Source organism: Sturnira hondurensis, unplaced genomic scaffold (assembly GCF_014824575.4).
Source record: "Sturnira hondurensis isolate 20B ecotype Veracruz unplaced genomic scaffold, ASM1482457v3 Scaffold0017436, whole genome shotgun sequence".
In the NCBI taxonomy this organism is placed as follows: Eukaryota; Metazoa; Chordata; class Mammalia; order Chiroptera; family Phyllostomidae; genus Sturnira; species Sturnira hondurensis.
In genome coordinates, this window is record NW_028090067.1 from 6,922,874 (window position 1) to 6,947,001 (window position 24,128).

At 38.6% G+C, this 24,128-nt stretch overlaps 1 protein-coding gene across 5 annotated transcripts in view; it reads right to left on the reverse strand.

The window, feature by feature from the left end:
* ANKS1B (ankyrin repeat and sterile alpha motif domain containing 1B) overlaps positions 1-24,128 on the reverse strand; it is an 806,451-nt gene that overhangs the window by 381,647 nt on the left and 400,676 nt on the right. For 4 of the 5 annotated variants that reach the window (XM_037068000.1, XM_037067999.1, XM_037067998.1 and 1 more), the window contains exons 13-14: positions 21,511-22,085; positions 19,055-19,127 (exon numbers count right to left, since the gene is read on the reverse strand). In XM_037068000.1, coding sequence (XP_036923895.1) covers positions 19,055-19,127; positions 21,511-22,085 — 648 coding nt within the window. The remainder of the gene's footprint in view (positions 1-19,054; positions 19,128-21,510; positions 22,086-24,128) is intronic. The other variant, XM_037068001.1, reaches the window with a different exon arrangement.

Consider the following 24,128-nt stretch of genomic DNA (forward strand, 5'->3'; position numbering starts at 1 on the left):
AAGCCCTGACGATTTTGGACGGTTTTTGCTCTATCACCTTAGACCACTGATTCAGACTAATGTGCGAGAGAAGTAATTTTTTGTCTTATTAAAGCCGCTATTATTTTGGGTCTCCCTGTTACAGCAGACAAAAAAATGATGTTAGCTGCTCCACTTTTGCCGCCCTATCCTGCTCGCCCTCTCCGCTCCGTGCGTCACTCTACTCATGCATGCCCCTCTCACACAGGGCTTCTTGGGGCTCTTAACCTGAGAATTGCTAAATTTTCTTGAAATCTGGTTGTCTTGGAGTTACCAAACCTCCTCTCTGGTGATTAGAATCCTGCCCTAAAGCTGGGCCCCAATATTTCTAGAAATTGTCTCTCAAAATCTGGTTCATATGCATTCTGACCCCCTGGATTCTGTTATGTTGCCTGTCTCTGCTCAAGATCTTCAACTTCCTTAAGGAGAACTCAATGCCGACTATAACCTTAAGTCGTTTTTTTCCTTGCTTTGCCTATGTGACCCTTTTGTTCATCACCTACCATGAAGTCCACAGACAACAGTTCCTATAGCTCCCGAATGAGACGGGGTCCCTACTTCGAATCTCTTCCTGCTTTCCTCTGAGCTCTTCAGCTAAACGCGACTGGAAGGAGCTTGCTAAAGCAAACCAATATTCCTGATGTTGAGTGCCATTGTGCAAGTGAAACTTTTCAATACATTGTCTGCATAGCAACTCTAAAAAGGGTTATCCTTATCATACAGATGAGAATACTGATGTTCTCATGTTTTTGCCCAAAATGCCTGCCTCATCTAGTAAGTAATGAATTTTCATTTTAAAAATCTGTAATTCTCCCTCTATCCATATTAGTGATAAGACAAGGGTCCCAAGATGAGGGCTCATTTGAAAAGAAGAAAGAGGAATCTGTTAGTGATTACGCCCGGGCACAGGCATACGGACTCTGAAGAGAGGAAGGGACAACCTAGTGCCCTGCTCTAGAAGCCGTATTGACACCAAGATGCTAAGATGAACATTTCAAAGCTGCTCAGAAAAAAAAGGGGCGTTTTACTTCTAACCTTTACCTTTTTGGATTTTTTAAAAAACACATTATTCATTTATTTTCAGGGAGAGGGGAAGAAATGGAGAAGGAGGGAGAGAAACATCAATGTGTGGCTGCCTCTGACATGCCCCCCACTGGGGACCTGGCCTGCAACCCAGGCATGTGCCCTGAATGAGAATTGAACCAGTGACCCTCTGGTTCACAGCCCACACTCAATCCACTGAGTTACACCAGCCAGGGCCCTTTTTGGATTTTTTTAAAACAATTTTTCTCCCCTAGGATTATTCTACTTCTCTGACCTTGACAGATGTTTCTCCCGAAGTTCTCTGAATTATTATGGAGCAATATGGCTTAATTTTAATTTCCCTAGGTGTCTTTATTGAATTCTTTCACAGTATTTTATGGAAAACATCTGATTACTAATTCATAGAACAGATGATTATGAGATTCTCTGCTACGTGGCTGCCACCATGGTGTTCAGGCTGGGGAGCCCCTAAGTCACATTCCGACCCGCTGCCCACAGGCTCAGAATAAAGCAGGCAACCTCGACTCCAGATGCACATAGTCGGCCCTGTCCTACCACCCCCGGAACAATTCCTAAAATGAAATACTATCCCCAGGCCCCTGGCAAAACTCTTCAGAGGTTTGAAAGTGAAGTATTTTAACAAAGAAGTTAAGATCTTCAGTTTCGGAATCAGACTGGGTTTAAATCTCACAGCCTCTGTCTGAATGACCTTGTTCTCTCTGTCCTCTGTTTTACGGTCTATAAAGTGGGGCTAATAATAATGACCTCACAGAGCATTTGTGAGGAATACATGAATTATTATAAGTAAGGTGCTTAGAACAGTGCCTGGCTCATATGAAGTGCCTCCTTAAAAAGTTAATTACTTATTTCTCTTACAATTAACAGTCAGTGAGAGTCCTGTGAAACCTGGTGTAAAATACTATAGCATGTGAAAGGTTCTATGCACTTTGTAAGCATTTTCTGGTCCATGTATGTGAACACTCAGATACATAAAATCACATGAAACTATTGTACTTACTAGTATGATTCCTCTAACTCAGCTTGGATGAAGACTAGACCATACCCCATGGAAATGTCTTGAGTGACCAGATGATTCTCTCAATAAAAGGAACCCTTGTTAGAGGATCTGGTAGTTACAGGCAGAATAAGTTCCTGGATGAATTACAGAATGAGTTACCAGTGAATAGATTCACTGTGGGTTAATGTCCCCCTTAGTGCGACTGAACTCTAGACAGCTTTGTTCCTCACTATGGACCCCTGATATCTCTTTTCTTCGAGCATTTACTTTAGAAAACTTACCATTGTAAGTTCTTTCTCTGCCTTTCTGACATTTAAATCTCCTAGTCTCTTGCTGGTTTTTATAACACAGCAAAGTCTTTCCCAAGAAACTGGAAGCCATCCCTTGGAAATGTAGTCATCAAAGAAGATACTGCCCTAATCTCCCAAGGCTCTGTGGGAGGGTAGGAGTCTAATTTCAATAAGCACAATTAGTAAACACAGATGGTCTAATTACACTGACCAATCTTCCCCCATAACTATCCTTCAGTACTTTTCCAGTAGCTTATGCCAGCACTGAAAACCCTCCCACCTTTGTTTCAGGAGAGTTGAGTTCAATCTCTCTCTGTACAATAGTCCTGAATAAGTCCTTCTTGACTATTTAGCTGTATCCAGTGCAATTTTTCTTTGAATCAGTGGGTAGAATACAATTGTGAAACAAGTGATTCTAGACATAAGGAATGGTGATGATATAAAAGTGGAAATAAAAAATAAAAGAAGCCCCTTGTCCCTCCTCCCCCAGCTGCCTGCCAGCAAAGAAAGACTAACAAACAAAACCAAAAAACAAGGTGTTGCTTTAGAGTAAAGGGGTAGGAAAGAAGTGAACTGTAGGGAGCGCTGCGTGTGGCTCAGATTCAAGCAGAAGATCAATTACAGTCATTACGAAGAAGTTACAATATATGTTCACTTCTTAGAACTTGGTTGGGCTTTGAGAAGGCTGGAGAAAGTCTCAAAGTTACAGACCTCAAAAAGATTTCTCTCACAATGACAGACAACTCAACTCTCCAGGGAATGCCTTGTTTTCTAAAGTTCACGTGAAGACCAACCATCTAAAGGCCTAGGAGAGTGCAGAGATCTTCCACCTGCCTAGAAAGCCTCTCTCCGAGATGCCAGGCTTTGAGCACAGCTGTCAGCTGGGAAGAAAATCCTGGCTGGTGTCTGAGTCTGCAGAGCGGAGGTCATTCACATGCCCTGCGAGGATAAACTAGGCATCTCAGAGTCTTGATGAAACAGAGTGGTTCAGACATTTTTTAAAGTATTAGTGGTTCAGAGTGGTGGTACTCAGACATTTTTTAAAGTATTAGCTCACCAGCATGAATTTACTGGGTAGGAAAACATGAACCCTGAAACTGGATACTAAGATGTATTATAAAGTACAAATAATTAAAACAGTGTGGTGCCAACTGAGAAAAGTTCCAGATACCGAAGCGAAACACAAGAGAAAATGAATGAAACAAAATATCATTGGACATCTATGTATGTAATAAATGTATATCTCAGTTCAGTGAGGACCACATGGATTATTAATTAATTGGATGATGCAAGGGCAATTGGGCAGTCATCTGTAAAGGTAAGATCTTTCCAAATGGAACAGAGGCTCTGTATTTTTCTGAAAGACTTTGGTGATATATTTAGCACTAACTGTGGGTATGAAAACATTCAACTCCAGAAATCAAAATCTGAAGTCCTCTCTGGAGTTCAGGAAATCTTAAAATTGTGAATTTTTCATTGATGCTTAGATTTTCTTTGCCTGCCAGCATTTTAACTCCCTCAAGATGAATGTATATGGGCACACACACATCTATACACACATACACACACGTATATTTGTGGAAGGAATTGAAAATAACATATTTTTGGAAGTGCATTTGCCTTTTTCCTACAAGAGGCCTCATAGCTTCCATGAGATTCTCAGAGCATTGGTGACTGAGAAAGGGTTAAATATCAGCAAGTAACGGCCATTATTGCTCACAGACATTGCTTTCCCTTTTCCTACAGCTACTGAAGTGCAGGCTGTGAGTTTTCCTTGGGTCTGGACGACCAAGACAGCAGCACAGTTAACATTTGGCCTTTCTAAGCTTCACACTCTGTACTCAACCAGCCCGTTGTTGGCATGATCACTGTTAAAATAACTTATAGCCTACTTTATCAAGGTTTTTGAGGTGAGTTTGATTGTAGGATGAACAACAATTACACCGTAATCATGCATATTCCTTTTTTATTAGTACATTAAATTGCCTAATTTATTATACTCATAGAGTAAACAAATTTTTCTTTAATATATAAAACTGAATTAGAAAATCTACTTTACTGATCACTTCTTCAAGAAGAAAAGCTTAGTTAAAAAAATCTTTTTAGAAAACTTGCAGAGGGCGAATGGTCTCATTTCAAACCCACCTATAAACTGCATTTAATTGTCCGGAGAGAAAAATGAACACAGTGACCTCTAATTTAAAAGTAAAGAGCTTTCTGGGAAGACAGCATCATAATAACTGCCAGACCTTTACAGGTTGTAAGTGCTTTCATATAAATCATTTCATTTAATTATAGCACAAAGAAACTTATTACTATTCTCATTTCAAAGAATAAGGAAATGAAAGCTCACAATGATGAAGTAACTCGTCCGAGTCTACACAACAAATAAGAGGTGGAATGTGGACTCTAATTTACATTTTCCAATAATTCTCCAATCTCTTTGTCATGCAATTTTTGTAATTTTATTATGTACCTCTGAAATCTTGGCACTCAAATCACAGGTTAAATAAAGAGGGCCTTTTTTGAAAGAATAAGGAAAAAAAACTAGTGACACTTTAGAATGAGTGTTGTTTACATTGCGGAGAAAACTAGAGGTCACAGGTAGGAAGGTCTTTGAAGAGGCACCACCTCATCATTGAACACATCATGGGTAGAATAGTCCCCTTACCCTGCATTCTAATGAAAGCATTGTTCCTAATCTAGTTATGTACCTTTTACAAAATAACCCCCATGGACAATTCCTTCTAGAGTTTCAAGGTTGGGGAATTCCTTTCTCTACCTGACAATAATACTTTCCCTACAGCGACAATTCTGCAGTCACTTTTGATTTTTGTTGCCAAGAAGCTTGGAGCCAAGCTGTATGTTTAGTAGCAGTCATTCTCTTAGTTTAGGTTTGCTGGAGTCTTTTCCTTTTTGTCCCTTTTAATTGTTTTCTCTTTTAAGCTATTTGGTTCACATTGAGGCAGGAGAGACAGAAGTTAGGGAAAGCTCTTGACTGGCGGAGTAAAGCAGCAGGAACAAACACCACCGGCGGATAAAGCCCTGAGGTCCTCTCACCAGAGCCCCTGACACGATCACAGGGAAACAGTTTATGGCAGGAAATTACTGTGGTGGTCACAGAAGTCAACAAAGAGAACTGGCTAGAACCAGACCAATCAGGATGAAGTAAAAATTACCTGGAAAGTGACCCCAAAGCTCATTATACCATTGTTATGAGGATTGACACCACAAGTAGAAGAGGGACCAAGGACAAATGCCATGAAACCTCCAGAATGGACCATATTAGGAACAAGATACCCCCCCCCCCCAACCAGAAGGCAAAGACAGAACTTACTGGCAGAAAGCTCGGGAACAACCCACCCCGGGAAACACATAAAATCCCGAGAACTGACTATGGCACTGCACGCAACTAGCGAGTTCACCCATGACTCAGACACATGCTTCTGGGTCTTTCACAGTGGTGCCCCGGGAAGCGCGCAACCCTGGGGGCAGGGGGCGTCCAAACCCCTGATCCTGTCTCCAGGAACCTGCAGCCTGGCCTCCTTCTTTCTCTCAACCCAAATAAAGCTTGCCCTTGCTTTCACTCAGGCTTGTGTTTGGCTTCTTTCCTGTGTGAAGTCAAGAACCCGCAGATCATGGAGTGTTTAGGGGCCCCTTTTCAGGTCTGCCTCTGATGACAGTGTCTTTTACTATTGTTTTAATTGGGTTGTATCTTACTGTAATTATATATTTTATTATAAGCCTTCTCAAACCTGTTTTGAAGATAGGCAGAGTACAAAGATACAAATTCCCACTCTAAGTAATAACTCTAGCAAGAATATGGGCACTTCCTCCTTTGAAAAAATAACAAGAATATACCAGGTGTCAGTAGTATTTAAATACTTGAGAAACTCACATAGAAGAGATTTTTTTTGTAAATGCATAGGGTAGTAGAGCCCTGTTTTGTTTTCTTTATTCTTTGTTTCTATTTTTTATTGTTGTAAGAACACTTAACATGAAATTTACTCCTTCTTAATAAATTTTCCAGTGCACACAACAATACTGGCAATGATAATCACAATGCTGTAGAATTTATTCTCCTGGCATAACCAAAATTTTATACTCACTGAACAGGGACTCCTCATTTCTCCCTCCCCCTAACCCCTGGCAACCACCATAACCACCATTCTATTCTCTGTTTCTACAAGTTTGGCTCTTATGGACGCCTCATATGCTACAGGCTACATGCTAGTCACCCTTCAACATTCATATGTTATGATCTAATCCCCAGTATGATAGTTTTTGGAGGCAGAGGCTTTGGAAGGTGATTAAGTCATGAGGGCAGAACCTTCATGAATGGGATTAGTGTCCTTACAAAAAAATCCCAGAGAGGTCCCTTGGCCCCTTCTGCTTTGTGAAGACACAGTGAGAAGACCATGAACTGGGAGGTGAGTCCTCATCAGACACAAAATCTACTGGTGCCTTGATCTTAGACTTCCCAGCCTGCAGAACTGTGATTAATAATTTGATGTTTGTTTTTAATACCCACTCTGGGCACTCTTTTAGAGAAGAACCCTGAATGTACTAAGCCATGATTCTACCAATGTACATGGTAGAATCATGCAGGTCCATCCTTCTGTGGTTACTTATTTCACTAAGCACAATGTCCTCCAGATCAACAGGTACATGAAAAGATGTTCAGTGTCACTTATTACCATGGAAATGTAAATCAAAAGCACAATAAGATTATCTCGCCCTGGTAGGGTGGCTATTATACATATTTTTTTAAAATGCTGGTGAGGATGTGGAGACACTGCTACCTGTGTGCACTGTTGGTAGGAATATAAAATGGAGCAGCTGCTGTGCAAAATAGTACAGAGGTTCCTGAAAAAATTCTAAGTCAAAACTACCGTATGACCCAGCAGTCTCACATATGGACACATACCTAAAAGAACTGAAATTAGGACCTCAAAGAAATATCTGCACACCCATGTTCATTGCAGCATTACTCACACTAGCCAAGATATGGAAGCCACTTAAATGTCCATTGATAGATCAATGGAAAAAGAAAATGTGCTATATATACACACAATAGAATATTATTCCATCTTTTAGAAGGAAATTGTTTCTTTATTTTTATAATAAAGACTCAGTGTCACCCTAAGAAGCATTTCATATTTCAGCAACTGTAGGTGATAGGTGTTTGGTATTATATTTATACTTTTATTTAAAAACAAGTTTTCATATTTTAGTTATGTTTTATGTTTATGCACACTTGGTATAATACAAAGAGAGAGTGGCAAAATTTTCTAAGGAAATTCATGGTTGATACATAATTGTATCAAAAATTCACACAGAACTTAATCTGTATATATCTCACATATATAATTATGTCACATCTACAATTCTGATTATTGTAGGAATATAATCCACATGTCACACATACATATAAACATGTACACATTTTCCAAAACAATGGCCACGTAGAGGACATCAGTAAGGAGGAACAACACTAGGGGAATGTTTTTTATGGACTGATTAATACTAAAAGAGGAAAAGAGAACTGCATGAGAAGTTAAGAAGTAAACCCAAAGAGGTCTAAAATTTTTTAGCACTGTTGAATAAAAACAAATCCAGACTTAGGCAAGGAGAGACTTAAAAAGATTACTACAGGGCTGACAGCTGACACTCCTCCCCCAGGATTTCCGGGCATCTCAAAGTCAAACAGAGAAGACCTTTTCTTTTATAAGGAGGGCTAAGAGGACTTGCAGGAACTTTAAGGGGAAATAGAACAAGCAGGTGGACCTTGGCAGACAGCAAGAGCAAGGTGGTCTAACAGGAAATGTTTCTCTCTGATTGGCTGGTTCAAAGGGAACTACCTGTTAAGGGTAGATGGTCTGGTCTGCCTTTTAGTCATTGCTCAGATTTGCTGGAAGCCAAGTACAGCAGCCTCTGGAGAGAAGAGATGCGGCTACACCTTAGTCAGGCCGAGTCAATCAATGGGTAATAAAGGGGCAACTGTGAGCAAATGCAACCTAATAAAAAGCATACATGATTGAAATGTTAACTACATTTTTCTGCCATTAAAAATTCTCATAAAGAGCTTAGTAGATTCAAGAAGTAGGCAAAGTATAGCAAAGAGGGGTAGGATCAAGGGTGGAAAGTAGGGATGGCCAGGGTCGGGGGGAGAAGTGGAGGGAAAAGAAGACANCGAGTCAATCAATGGGTAATAAAGGGGCAACTGTGAGCAAATGCAACCTAATAAAAAGCATACATGATTGAAATGTTAACTACATTTTTCTGCCATTAAAAATTCTCATAAAGAGCTTAGTAGATTCAAGAAGTAGGCAAAGTATAGCAAAGAGGGGTAGGATCAAGGGTGGAAAGTAGGGATGGCCAGGGTCGGGGGGGAGAAGTGGAAGGAAAAGAAGACAACTGTACCTGAACAACAATAAAAAATGTGAAAATAAATTTTTTTAAAGTGTACTATAGTAGCCCTGCCTTATCTGAAGTTTTGCATTCTGCAGTTCAGTTACCTGCAGTCCAAATATATTAAATGGAAAATTCCAGAAAAACAATTCATATGTTTTAAATGGCGCACTGTTCTGAGTAGCATGATGAAATCTCATGTCATCCTGCTTCATCCACCCAGGACACGAATCGTCCCTTTATCTGGTGTCTTCGCACTGCATTTACTACCCACCCGTCAGTCACTCAGTAACCGTCTCAGTTGTCAGGTCGACGGCCGAGCAGTCTCAGTGCTTGTGTTCGAGTCACCCTTATGTTCATTAATAATGGCCTCAAAGCAGTGATGTTGGCAATCTGGATGTGCCAAAGAGAAGTTGTAAAGTGCTCTATTTATGAAAAGGTAAAAGATCTTGACTTAATAATAAAAAAATAACTGTATGCTGAGGTTACTCACATCAAATAAGAACATATCTGCTATCTGCAAAACTGTGAAGAAGGAAAAAAATTCTTTAAAAAATGTTTTTAAATCCTCAGCTGAGGATAGGTTTATTGATTTGGGGAGGAGGCAGAGAGAGAGAGAGAGAGAGAGAGAGAGAAACATCCATGTGAGAGAGAAACATTGGTTGCCTCCTGCACGTGCCCTGGGAAACAAACCTGCAACCTAGGTATGTGCCCTGACCTGGGATTGAACACACAACCTTTTGGTGTGGGAGATGATGCCATCTGGCCAGGGCAAAAGAAATTCTTGCCAGCTTTGCTATTGCATTTCAAGCTGTAGAAATTAAGGCCACAGTGTGTGGTAAGGGCCTAGTTGACACAAAAAAATATATTGAATTTGTGGGTGGAAGACATGAACAGAAAATGTGTTCTGATTGACCACACAGCAGCACCAGAAAGTATTGAGCCTACTGTTATAACTCTTTATCCTAGGTATGTATATGTAGAAAATAATAGTATAGATATACATACATAGTTTAGTACTATCCGTGGTTTCAGGCATCCATTGGGGGTCTCAGAATGTATCTCCCATGGATAAGGGAGGGACTACTGCATCAGAAATTCTGCATTCATTTCCATTCACATCACTAAAGTTCACATGATTATAGTAGGCCATTTAAGTCTGACAAATCAGCATATGATTTATTAAGACAGCTAAGATGCTTAGGAAAAAGAGTTTTGTATACAGTAAAAGCAAAGAACTTATCTTAAAGGCATTTATCAATTAAAGTATGCATTTTTATATTAATATATTTAAAAACCATTGTAAAATGAGGATCTGGCAACGTTCCTAGAAGAACCTAGTTGAATTACACATGCTTGAGATTTATTGGTCATTTGTCCTTCAGAAATTAAGAAGCGGAAAGCTTTCGAGGAGGACCTTCTGCCAAAGCGTAGCCCATTAAACCGGAGATAAAAGTATGAGTCACAGAATTACAGAGTTGGAAAGAATCTATGCCACCTTTTCATCTTCGAATAAGGAAACCGAGGCTAATTGCAAGGTGTCATTTCCAAGTCACACAGCAAGTTAGTGAGGAGGGCAGAGCGGCAATCAGATCAGGGCTCTTTTCCTCCCCAAGGGTGAACTTCCCGAGTGCAATTTTGTGTCATAGACTGATTATAGAAACAAGGTAAAGCTATGACATATCGTTGAAGGAGAAGAACAAATTGGAAAGGAATGTATACAGCATGATTTCATGTTTTTAAAACATAACAGCTATCTATCCATCTGTTTATCTATCTACCTACCTACCTACGTACCTATCTCCTGTTTGTGATCACATACAATTGGAGAAAAGAGTGGAAGTATATGCACCAGGCTAACAATGGCTCTTCACAGCAGGGATAAAACAAGGGGATAAGAAAAAAATGTAATAAAATAGAAGTGTTTGAAATGGTATATGAAAATGAAGATTGCAAAATTCTATCTATAAGATTATTAATGCATAGGAATTAAATGTGCACATAGACAATGATGAGAAAGTCACTGGAACATGCATGCAGAGCAGAACATGGACGAGGAAAAATCATTTTGATCAGGAGCTGGGTGGATATTTTTAAAATTGTGTAGTTATTTTTAAATAGTGTTTTCAGAAATATAAAAATCAAAAAACAAATCAAATGAGTCCCTTTTCTAAAACCATTCAACCACACCTATTTAAACTGAGATCTGATAAAAAGACTTTGTTACCTTCTTATGCACAGTATTTACTGGGAAAGCCTTTAATTATCAGCATTGATAGCTGCAACATTTTACGTTCTACATACAAATGTTTAAATATGTGTTTATATATATGCCTCCCTATAAATATATATTTGGTTATTAAGTGGGCATCTACTTTTTATTGAATGGTTTGGACAATGGAAAGTAATGTATATATTTACTGTAAAATTTACAGGAACTTTAGAAAAGCAGAAAATAAAAATCAGTGATAATCTTATCCAAAGATTATCTTAATGATTCTGCATCTGTCCTTCCAGATCTGTTTATATGTGGGATTCGAAAATGGGATTGTAATTTACTTGATCTCCTTTTTTTTACTTAGTTAATATATTATGGCTATATTTCCATGGTAGCAAATACAAATGCAATATCATTTTAAGTTAGATAGTTAACATTTCATCATAGGAAATCATGGTCGTTCATTTTACATATTTTCTGTTAATGGCCATTGCATTTGACTTTATTGTTTAAATGATCATAATGCTGAATTGACCCACTTTACAGGCACATTTTTTTGCCCTGGTCCTGTTGCTTTCTTCGGAAAAACTCCTGAGAGGTATTGCTGAGTACTGCTGGTTTTAAATGTGTAAAACCTTTCATTTCCTAACTCTCCCGGAGTTTCTGCTTGTGTATCAAAAACACTAGGAGATGAGAAGCCCTTTGTGATCAGGACAGTGTGCATCGCAGACACCACCAGCATAAGCTGCACAGCTTTTCTCGTGGGTGAGTGGCCCATGTTATCACTTAATGCTTTGCTATACTTCAGGAAAACAAATTTGTATCTAAGAGCACTCATGATGATGACACAAAACTCAGGAAGGTATAGTATCTATGCTTCAAATTATTCCTAATTATTTTTAGCTCCTACTTTCTTACCAGTATGAAGTCATCAATGGTGAGCTTTGTAAAATGCACTGACGTTTAGATAGAAGGCATTCAACTATTTTTAAAGTGTCTACAAAGAAGACTCTTTGCAACTGTTTTCAACTTTATGTTGAATGTGCAAGGGGTAATATCCTATCAAAAATATCATCTAGAGCCCTGGCTGGGTAGCTCAGTTAGTTAGAACATTGTCCCAATACACCAAGGTTGTGGGTTTGATCCCTGGTCAGGGCACATACAAGAATCAACCAATGAATGCATAAATAAGTGGAATGACAAATTGATCTTTTTCTCTCTCAAATCAATAAATAAAATTAAAATTATCGCCCATATCGCTAAGTACATATATATAAGGGTGGGCAAATGTAGGTTTATAGTTGTTTATACAGAAAATCATACAATCATTAATAAGTAATAATAGAATAAACTCTGTTTTGCTAACTCACAACTGTAAACCTACTTTTGCCCACTCTTGTTTATTTAAAATAATGACCTAATATCCATCCTTTGTTTCTTTGGAAATTTTTTTAAAATAGAAAAATGGATAGAAAGGGATGTCATCTATTATGGTCCACTATGTACCAGGAATGTAGCTAACTGCTTTCTCACAAAGTAATTCCTTAGATATTGCCCATGATACTGGGAAGAGGTAGACACTATTGTTATGGCTGCTTTTTGTATGAAAAAGTGAGATTTAGGTTGATGAAATAAATATCATGAGGTCCCACTGCAAGTGGGTATTGAAACCTATGTGTATGTAGGTAACATATCTTGCCTCAAAAAATAAGTCTTTAATAATCTGAGTGTCCTAGTGATTATATTGTTGCTGAAAGTAGTGAGTTTATCATCATGGGAAATATGGAATCAGATGGTTGCTCAGGCACGAAAGATGTTATGGAGTGTATTCCAGTATGGGTGGAAGGCAGTATTTGCTCACTTCTCTAGGCTTCATCTAGAAGGTTAAATATTTTGTTGAGCTGAAAACAATGGACCTGTTATAACTATTGATGTTAGGCCACAGAATGATACTTGACTATTTCATACTTAAGAAAAATCTAATTTCACATATAAATATTACTTGTAATTTCAAAACCAGAGGATCTCAGCCATGTTCTAATGAGCAAAATCTATATTACGTAGGTTATTTTAGTTTTAAATGATTATGTATTTGGAATGAAACCAATTTTAGTGTCTCTAGTGCTAAAAGCACCATTGTTTGGTTGATTAAACACTATCTTTTAACAAATATGAGTTAGCTCATGCTAGCCTAACAGTTACTGCAATTCACATTCCTATACAGCTATTCTTTTATTCAGGGATTTCTTAGATTTAATCCATCTAAAAAATAACTAAGTCACTCAGTGTAGTGTTATATAAAATGATAACAAAAATAGTGTGATTTAGACAAAATAGTATGCTTGTGTGCTAACACATTCCCCTCCCACTTCCCCCAGTTGGTTCTATTAAAAATAGTGTTGTAAGAAGAAATAAAAATCAAAATAAATTATGCCTATTGCAAAGCATTTCACAGAAAGCCTTTTGTGTGCAATTTAATAGCTCATGGAAAAAAGAATATTACTGAAGGTAGAGAAAATTCTTCCTCTGAAAAGAAGGGAAACCCAGGTCATTATTAGCATTTATTTTAGGCATTCACTCTTAGGAAGTAGAAGATATTCAGAGCTGTGATCCATTAAATATATGACCATGTGGCCGGTGCTTGGGGTTTGAGCTAAAGCCTTCCACACCGATAGCTGAGCTTTGCTAAAAGCAAGCGATTGTTTCTACATCCACCTCCACCCACCCCAGATGGCTCCTCCTAGTGCACGTGAATATGACTTGAACTAAAGAGAAAGAGGCAAAGAGCTGGCTTCTGCTGTTCTGTTCAGTTTCTCGAAAGGAGTATGAACTTCAGGAAGAAGAAGAACTACCTTTGAGGCAGCTGACTCAGCAGGTTACTTAAACTTTTGAGCCTTCCTTCATCAATAAAGTGGGTCTAATAACACATCACCAAGTTATTTTGAGAGCTGAATGCAAAAATGTTCACAGGAGTAAGCTGCACAGCCTCTGACACACTGTAAGAACGGAACACATTTCACCGTCTTCCCTCTTTCTCATTTCTGTAATAGAGCAGTAACCCTGGGAAACTGTAAACACATCTTTAAAAGTGTTCTCCCAGAGTTTGAGAAATGATCTTCCCATCAGCGGTCTCAGCAGGAGGACAGCTATCAGCTGCATCGGTAGCCCAGTACTTCCTGAGGCAGATCCAGAGCTAGACAGCACACACCAGAGGCCTGGAAGCAAGGCCTCTGGGAGGGCAGAGCAGCTCCTGGGGCTGTGGAGACAGACGCCTGCCCCAGCCAGCCCTTCTTCGGGAAAGGGAGCTCTCTGTTCCTGAGACCGAGGAGAAGTGGGCCTTAGGCCAGCAGGAGAGGGAATGCTGCTCTTCTTTAGTGAGTTCCTAGACCCCAGAAACTCTGCATGCAGGGTCTTCACCGCTACAAGGGACTCTAAACTCTAGCTTGACCCTCAGACTCTTGGAGGAAGACGAGCAACAGCTTAGGACGTGGGGTTGTGGGTCTAATCTCAGCTACTGTTTTTAGAGCTATGCCTTTTCCAGCAAATGGCTTGGGAATTATGGGTACTCTTTATCCAATACAGACAGTGTAGCCTATGTTAAGAATCCTGTACAAATTCATTTTAATAGCTTTTGTTTATACTGAAAATTCAGATGGAATTTATACATTGGCAAACATAGGTTTTCAAAAGATAAGACTGTAGAATAATTCTCCTTGATTACAATTTAACCTTAAGTATAAGAAAAAAAATCCCAGCCTTAGAAAACATCTTAAGTAAATATATTTTTTTCCATTCATGTACTTGAGATCAGTCTAATACAGTCCATACACCTGAAGTGTGTCTAGTGCAACAGGAGATGACTCAAGCCAGTTTAGAGACAGGAGGGTATTTCTAAGATTATCTGCCACCCCTGTATTGGGAAGTCCAGGCACTTGACTACTCTGTGTATTTGCTGCTGTGTAACCACAAACTAGTCCTCCGGAGCCAGTCATTGCCTCCTCTTCACTTACGTGATCCTCAGTCTCATCAAGAAGATCACCGAACTGATTCTTAGTGTGGCAATCCGAAGCGTGAACTTTCAATGAACATGGTAAATTTTCTAACTTGAAAGTGCTTCCTTATGATGCAAGGACAATGGTGAAGAAACAAAACTTCAGAAAAGACTCCACATGACAGCCCTTTAGAATGTGAGTAGTTGTCTCTTAACTGCGATCCTCGCTGATCAGAAAGATAAGCAAGATTTCCCACGTACCTTCCTGCGTGGCGTACACCCTAACTGGCAAGACAGCCGTGCATACCTGGACAAGATGCAAGAGAATTTATATTTGTGGATCACCTGAGACATGTTAGGCTGCAGTAGTACAACTGTGCAATTTAATCTTGCAGCAGTCTTATGAGGTGACTGTAAAAAAATTCTGAATTTATAGGTAAGGAAGTTGACATCAAAGAGATCGCAATGCGAAGCTGGGATCTCAATCCAAGTCCATATAATTTCAAGACTTCTTCTCTGAAAAAATCCTACACATGGGATTTCATGATTAAGCAGAACATACTATCATGATCCATATTTGACATCGCCCAATAATAGGATGTTCCCCATAACATGAGGTATTCAATATAATCAAATCCTATTGTCAATGCTAGTTTGTTTGGCATTTAAATCTGATCCGAAGTGAGAAACTAGAAATTATGTTTGTGAAAATTATGCTTTCATACTATTCTGAGTGAGAACCTAAGGGACTGACCTGAAAATAAATCCAGTAAATTTTCTTTAATTTTATTTCTATCTTAGTCCTGGGCAGTTGAGGTTGCTGGATAAGGTTCAAACTAATTATGTAATTGCTGAGGAAATTTTTTTTAAAAGAAGACAGTGGTTTCTATGAGTGGAATTAGTTATATGATTCATAGAGACTGCTTAAACAGGAGAAAAAATGAGAGTATTCCAAATGTTTACAAAATACCTGAAATTGCAAATATGCAGGTTGAGGAAAGGGCAAACAAAAACACTAAAACAAAATGGGAAGGGCATGAAAAATTAAATGATGATCTGTAATCCTTCGTGTACTTCCATTGCTCCTAATCGCTTTCCAAGGTTTTTAGTAACAAACATCACAAATGCTTATGAAACCACACAGCTCTGTTAAAGACACAGTGCTGGGCTCTGGGGCCTTCCAGTCAAATTCCAGACAGTGTGGCAAGAGTAGTTTCCTCTTGCTCATTCTAAATTTACTCCCTGTTGACTTCATTGCATATCTCTTCTCCATTGTCAAGCAAAAAAAGAGCACTCAGATTTCAGAAAAATAGTTTAGACCATTTAAGTTCATACATTCTGGATCTCTCTCTTTTCTTTGAGAGGAGACCCTGGAGTTTTATGTTCTCTTTCAGTAACTACTCTTCTCTGGTACCACTTAACTGTTGGGCTTACTACTTGCTGCCTGTTTTGTATTCGACACACTACAATTCCAGGAAATTTAACTTGAAGACCATGAGACCAGCCCACATCATAAAGTTATTGAGGAAAGGGCTGATGATGTGGATATGTCTTATTTTTTTCTTTTCCTGTATGTCTTGATGTGCCCACAATGTCAAACACAATATCTCCCTCATGGTAGGGCAAGGGGGAAGCTGGAATATAACGCATATCTACATGCGTCAGACTCTATATGCATTCCATTGCATCTCTCTACCATTATTCGACATTAATATCCCCATTTCTGTTGGTGGGGAAACTGAATAGAGCTAAGATTTGAACTCATGTTGGTCTGACTGTTCATTTCACCACGCTATCTACCACATGTAGTATCTGATATCTTGTTTATGGAATGTCTTCTTCATTGGGTTATCACCCCTCTGATTCTGTGAGGCCTCCAGAAGGAAAAGCCTGCAGCCCAGGAAAGTTGTAATTCACAAATGGCCTAATGGCCAACTGGAATGCCAGTTGTTATGGTCAATGGCATCATAGGTGTGTGGGTAAGAGGTGAAAATTGAGGCGCATACAGTACGCAGTCTTAGGGACTGAGTCTCTACTTTCATTTCCATCATCGCTGTAGTAAAATAATAAATAAAGGCAGTGGGTAGGGTGGCGGCATGAGAGGTGGAAGGAGGAGAATTAAGGGAAAATAATCTGTGGATCTGCTTACCATTAAAATGCCCTGCAAAGGCAGCTTTGCTTGAGTGGCATTTTGAACATTTACCCTTATTTTTGTTTTAATCATGTTTATAACCATAGAACACTTTTATGGTACCACATGAATGGAGAATTTTAGGACATTAATGTTCAAAGTCACCTAAGTCTTCCAAGAGAGAAGTACTAGGTCTCTGCTTGAACATGCTCAGTACCAGGGAACTTCCTATTTAAAAGAATATAAATTCTTACTTTTACATCAACCCAAAGCTGGGATTCCTTTGGCTAACTTGAAAGTATTATGTAAGCACATCTGAAAGAACTACGTGACAATATGCATCCCTAGACTAGCCCTGCGCACACCAGAAAAGTCTTTCACGCCCCTCAGCATTTCTGGGTGAGGGACCTGGTGGCACATGCTACCCCTGAACTAGTATCATACTTGAAGTGTCCCTGAACATGCGAACACAATTCTGGTACTTTTTCAGAATGTTTCCGTTTTCAACATCTAAAACAATTATGCATTTCATAAATACTTGTTTAATCTTTTTAAAAAATATTTTATGTATTTAGTTTTAGAAAGAGGGGAAGGGAGGGAGAAAGATAGGGAGAAACATCAATGTGCAAGAGACACATTGATCAGATACCTCTCACCCACCCCGACCAGGACTGCAGGCCGGGCACGTGTCCTGACCAGGAATCAAACTGGCAACACCTCTATTCACAGGCCAGCACTCAATCCACTGAGCCACACTGGCCAGGGCTATTTAACCTTTATAAAAATTATCATTTAATTAGCATGGGGACCAGTCATATTAGAATAATTTAAGTTCTTATTGGCCCTGGCACATGTGAAAGGAATGAGGTGCTCCTACTAGAGTCTCATTTAGACCTGAATATTCCCTCTAGTGACTGAAATCCAAGATTTCAATATAACTTCTTATCCACCAAGGCCTGGCACCCCACACCTGAACCATTTGCTAACTTACCTGTGCTCAAGAGGCAGTTGGAGGGATGTTGAAAAGGCCTTTCCTCGTGACTAGTTAAAAGGCCACAGACTCCCATAACTGTGTGCCCTATGATATATTCAGGCTTTTCTCACAGAAATCTTAATATTATTTCTGCAGAAACATCAACTAGTACTGCCAACTTAACACAAGTTTTTCTGGGAGCGTAGAAATCACCTGTTTTAACTTCAAACTCTATAGACCTGCTTAATCTACGGTTACACCACTACTTAGTGTAGAGGATAAAGATGGAGGCAGATTTTTTTGACTCTTTCCAGAATAGTAGTTTCTTTAGTATGACTATTATTACTACTTTTTTAGGTATTTCACATCATTCGATCAGTATTAAGCAAAGGTCTTCAAAGTTTCAAAAGGCCTTTTACCCTGAGTACTTTTTACCCTTAATTACAGTGGAAAAAAAAGAATACTTCATAAGGGTAATAGATGAAATAGTGATTGCAAAAGTGACTATTTGTGAGACACCTTCTAGGCAGTCTAGAATACACGAAGATAAGTAACACCTAGTTCTCGCTATACTGGAGCTTACAGCTTCAAAGTTGTTAATCATTTGCACCAGGATAAATGGGATGCTTCACTGAATGAGGAATGGTAGTATATTAAGTCAGCATTTTCTATAGTACTTTGAAGTGCTTTAAAACTAGCTCTACCTAAAGCTGAAACTCCATTAATGTTAACGAGCATCGTAACATAGCACATGTGAAAAAAATGTCTCAGTTTGTTAAATCAATATACTTATAATTAACATTGTTTAGAGCTCATGGTTGTTTGATAGGAATAGAAGAAAATCATTTATAGGTGCTGTTATTAAAATAAAACATAAAATTATCTAAAAACCTCCTATTATATTCTAGCTAGTTCTTGAACACATTTATTCATTAAAACATACAGGAGAGGTTTCCTTACTTGTGGTCTCACCATTCATTTCTTTGAGTTCACTCTTAATTCCAACATCTATCGAGTTCATTATTTTGTCAATCTGCAAGAAACAAAAACCATACAAGTGAATTATTATATTCATTTTTCAGTGTTGCATTTTTAAATGACTCTCAAATGCCAGAAGAATATATAGGGTGGGGCAAAAATAGGCTTACAGTTCTGAGAATGCAAAATCACAGCATTTATTCTTGTATTATTATTTATTAATTATTATATTATTTTCCATATGAACAACTGTAAACCTTCTTTTGTCCCACCCTGTATTTTTCTTGGTATTATTACCATTGCAATACCACAATTAAGAGACTGACAGAGAAAGGTTACAGAAAAGCAGACATCTTTTGAATTGCTTTTAAAAATACAAATTGTTTCCTTTCCTTAAGCTTTCAAAATCAACCTGATTTATCTTTGTGTTTCCTAAAATAACCTTTGGTCCCACATGGGTCGGTCCTGTGAGTAAGGAACAGTTATTCTTTCAACTCGGAAGGGGGAGGGCTGCGAGTAAGTTCGGGCAAGGATCTCTACCCTGTAGGGCATGTGTTTCATCTGAATGATGAAGTGGTGGGGTTCGGTTTGCAGGCACAGCCCCGAAACCAGTTCTCACCAAATGGTTTGACCTGTCACAAGAATTGAGGAAATAGGAACAACTCAATTCTAAGAGGGAAGTTAAATGTTCATTAATCCTACCTCTTTCCAAAAGGAATTACGAATGTTATTCACAGAGTTAACAAATAGAAGTTATGGTTCCATATAAATTTTTGAAATGTTTGTTCTATGCCTGTGAAATAAGTCATTGGTGTTTTAATAGTGATTGTGTTGAATCTATAAATTGCTTAGGGTGGTATGGACATTTTGATGATGTTAAGCACCAATCCAAAAGAACCTATGCACCCCAATGTTCATGGTAGCACGATTTACAATATCCAAGTGCTGGAAGCAACCTAAGTTCTCATCAGGAAATGAGTGGATCAAAAAACTGTGGTACATTTACACAATGGAATACCATGCAGCAGAAACAAAGAAAGCACTCCTACCCTTTGCAACAGCATGGATGGAACTGGAGAGCATTATGTCAAGTGAAATAAGCCAGATGGTGAAAGACAAATACCATATGATCTCACCTATAAGTAAAACCTAATCAACAAACAAACAAACAAGAGAGCAAAACAGAACCAGAGACCTAGAAATAAAAAAACAAACTGACAGTAACCAGAGAGGAGGGAGAGAGGGATAATGGAGGGAAAAAGGGGAAGTGTCATCTAGGAACACGTATAAAGGACCCATGGACAAAGCCAAATTGAGTAGGATTGTGGGTGGGAAGTGGAGATGGGTGGGGCTGGGAGGAGTGGTAGGGGGAAAATAGAGGCAACTGTACCTGAACAACAATAAAAAAAACTAAAAAAAGAAGTAATGGATAGACTGTCAGTCTAGCAGTAAGGGATTTACAGGAAGAAATGACCACCGAAGGTTTAGCCATTGATGGTTTAATCCCCTGCTCATCATCCTAGCATCCCTAGTAAGACAACAGGTTTGAGAAAGAGCAATAAGCATTGCATAAATGTTTCATTTTATTCACCCTGGCGTAGAAGCAGAGAGATTGATTTTCCCCAAACAGCTCAATTTGGAATGTCAATATCAGAACCATTTCCATTTCTAGTTCTCAGAATGCTATGGTGATCTACTGAGTTTCAAAGCCCAATCCAACTGGCAGTCTTTCGAGAGACAAAATATGACATGTTAGAATGAAATGTCAAGGGAGGGGGCCATCTACTTTTTTGAAGAAAAAGCAAGAACTTCCATCATTTTATGATGTCATCCTCCTTAGGGACAAAGGGTGATATTTCATAATCTTACAAGGGCTCTTACATTCTGAGTAATGGCATGAAATTAAAGACTGTCTTTCGGTAGACCTTAAACTGGTGATACTCGACCCCAACACATTTTTTCTTCAACATTTCTCTGACAGTTGTAAAAGGGAAATATTCAGTCATTTTTAAGATTATAAGGAGTCTCTGAAAATATATTTTAAAAAAGGGAGACGAGCCAACGAAGAGGTTAGCAAGTAGCAAAATGATATGGAAGAGCAAAAGCACAAAGACTTTTCTCCATGTGTCAGCTGCACGGGCTAGTAGTACATAATGCGAACATTCTCTTGAACCTCATAGCTAGTTATTAGTTCTGCTTGATATCAATTTCCATGGAAACAATAGATTTCTCCACGTGTGGAACGGTGTTTGCTTTTACCCTCACTGTGAAATTATCATGTAACACCCCTAGAACATTTCCCTTCCACTTGGAGCTGCGTGTTAATTTTCTCTCTCTTTCTTTTTTTTTTCTGCCTCTGAAAGACTTAAAAAGCTGAAAATCCTCCCCCCAAACCTTCCTTGACTCCAAAGCCTTAAATAAAGAAGAACAAGGCTTACTTCTTCCCATTCAGAAGTGAAGGATGGCGTTCTTTCAGAATTCCCTTTAGAACTCTGTTCAGCTGTTGAAGATTCACTCCAGTTAACTCTTGCTGTTTTCTCATTTGAAGGGTAGGCAATGAGATCAGAATCTGATTTAGACACATTTTTTGACAAGTGCATGTCAATCAAGGCTTTTGGCAATGACCTTATTCTCCCCAGGGTACAGGCCCTTTCCACAAATCCCCCTGTGTTCACAATCCATTGGTCCCCATTCCGGGATCCACTCCTACTTGTTCTTGTACCAACAATGGTATGGTTTTCGACTTGGTTCGTTTTTTTGTGAAAAATTGTCCTACTGACCACTTTGGGTTTAATTTTCTTTACCAAAGGTTCTGAGTTATTTCCTACTGGAGACTGCTTGAAAGGCAAAGGACTGACTTCATCTTGTCTTTCACGTTCATCTCTTTTCCCATAGAGATGAAATGGATTTTCAGGAGACTCACAGGCTGGAGAGGATCCATGGAGAAGGCCTGCGAATTGCCCAGGGTCATATTCTTTGGGGGGATCACTGTCCTCCTGTTGGGAGAGGTCATCTGCAAAAGAAAAGAAGGATGTCAGGACGCTTGCTTATAAAGGACTCCAAAGCCCAGATAGAATAGCAGTGCTCTTTCCAACTTGTGCTACATTTAGATATTTGATTTATTGCTATGCAATGACATCCTCACTTTATGAAATACCCATGACTCTACAGTGCTGCATATAAAACAAATGTGTGTGTGTGTGCCAAATCTTCCTGATATAGCTTAGGGTGCACTTCAAAGGTATAAATTGGGTATTGAGTAATTGCATGCCCTTCTTCCTTGTCCCTAGGGTGTCTGTGTTTTATATTAAATAACAAAATTTGGTTTTCTTAACATGAGACACCCACATTCAAACCCTCGCAATAAGTGAGTCACTGTTCATTAGGACACATGACAGGTAAATCAAGGTCATGTACAAGACATCCCTCTGCCCTTCTCCCAGCAAATACATCCACAAACAAAATCTTGAAAAGAAGTATTATTAGGAGCAATTTAAGGTTAATAATTCTAATAGTGTTACTTTAAATATAAAATTAAGAATAATTCTACACAGATTATATAGTTAAGACAAAAAGCATTTGCTCAGGCTGAACACAGGCAAACAATGTGATCCAGAATCACTGAAAAGCAAGACACTTTTACAAGAAACTGATACTGAGCTTTTCATGCAAAGCTCTTTTTTTCTTTCTTCTCTGAAATAATATTAGTTATTTTTTAATTTCTTCAGGTCTCTGAAAATGTAACACATAAAGGAAACCAAAGAAGAATGCTAATTTTTATCACTTTACATTTTTCTAAAATAAATCACAAGTGTTCTCTGAAATTTAAAACATGACATGCTTTTTAATGACCTAATTTGTGTTTTAAAGATATTGTATAAAAACCTGGCCAAAGAATTTAGCAAAAGAAGTCAGTTAACTTTTTTGACTGGTTGTTTTAATTTGTATAGCTAAATATTTGCTACGAAATTACCCAATAAGCCCATAACCCAATCTCGTAAATAAAATAGTGCAGAGCCAATGTGGTAGACAACAACTACAAATCCAAAGTTGACTTGCTGACTCACACTTTAAAGAAGTTAATTATTATTACAAACCCCAAATGCCAAAGTTTTTATAAATTAACAGATAACATTTAATAGGTATATGCTCTTTATGAGGTACTTAATTAGGGATTATATTTACATCATCTCATTTGACCTCATAATAGTCCTGTGAGATGATCAATAATTATCATGACTTTCTGATAGAAGAAAACATGTCCAAAATATTGAATTCACATGTTCACACAAATCAGCAACCACAATAGATATTTGCCCAGAGGATGCTACAGACAAATTGTTTCTTCACTGAATTTGGTTCCAGGTCCTTGGACTGTCCTCTCCCTTGGAGTCAACGGAAGCATATCCCTAGACTTTACCCTTGTTCCTATTTGGCTTTTCCAAATGGAAGGCGTCCCTCTGCCCAGACCTACTGTACCGGTGTCCTGAGATGGAAGAAAGACGAGTGACAGGAGGAGGAATCCAAGAGACATGAGTCTAACAGGGCAACAGTTTGCACCCATCCAGTATTGTTCTAATCACTTTATCTTCCCACAGAAACTCTGTCTCCGTCTAGTGTAGCAACACTAGGTCTTTGACGGAACTGCATTTTGTCTCCCCCTTGCAACAAGGACCCTTTTAAGAGTAGAATNCCATAACCCAATCTCGTAAATAAAATAGTGCAGAGCCAATGTGGTAGACAACAACTACAAATCCAAAGTTGACTTGCTGACTCACACTTTAAAGAAGTTAATTATTATTACAAACCCCAAATGCCAAAGTTTTTATAAATTAACAGATAACATTTAATAGGTATATGCTCTTTATGAGGTACTTAATTAGGGATTATATTTACATCATCTCATTTGACCTCATAATAGTCCTGTGAGATGATCAATAATTATCATGACTTTCTGATAGAAGAAAACATGTCCAAAATATTGAATTCACGTGTTCACACAAATCAGCAACTACAATAGATATTTGCCCAGAGGATGCTACAGACAAATTGTTTC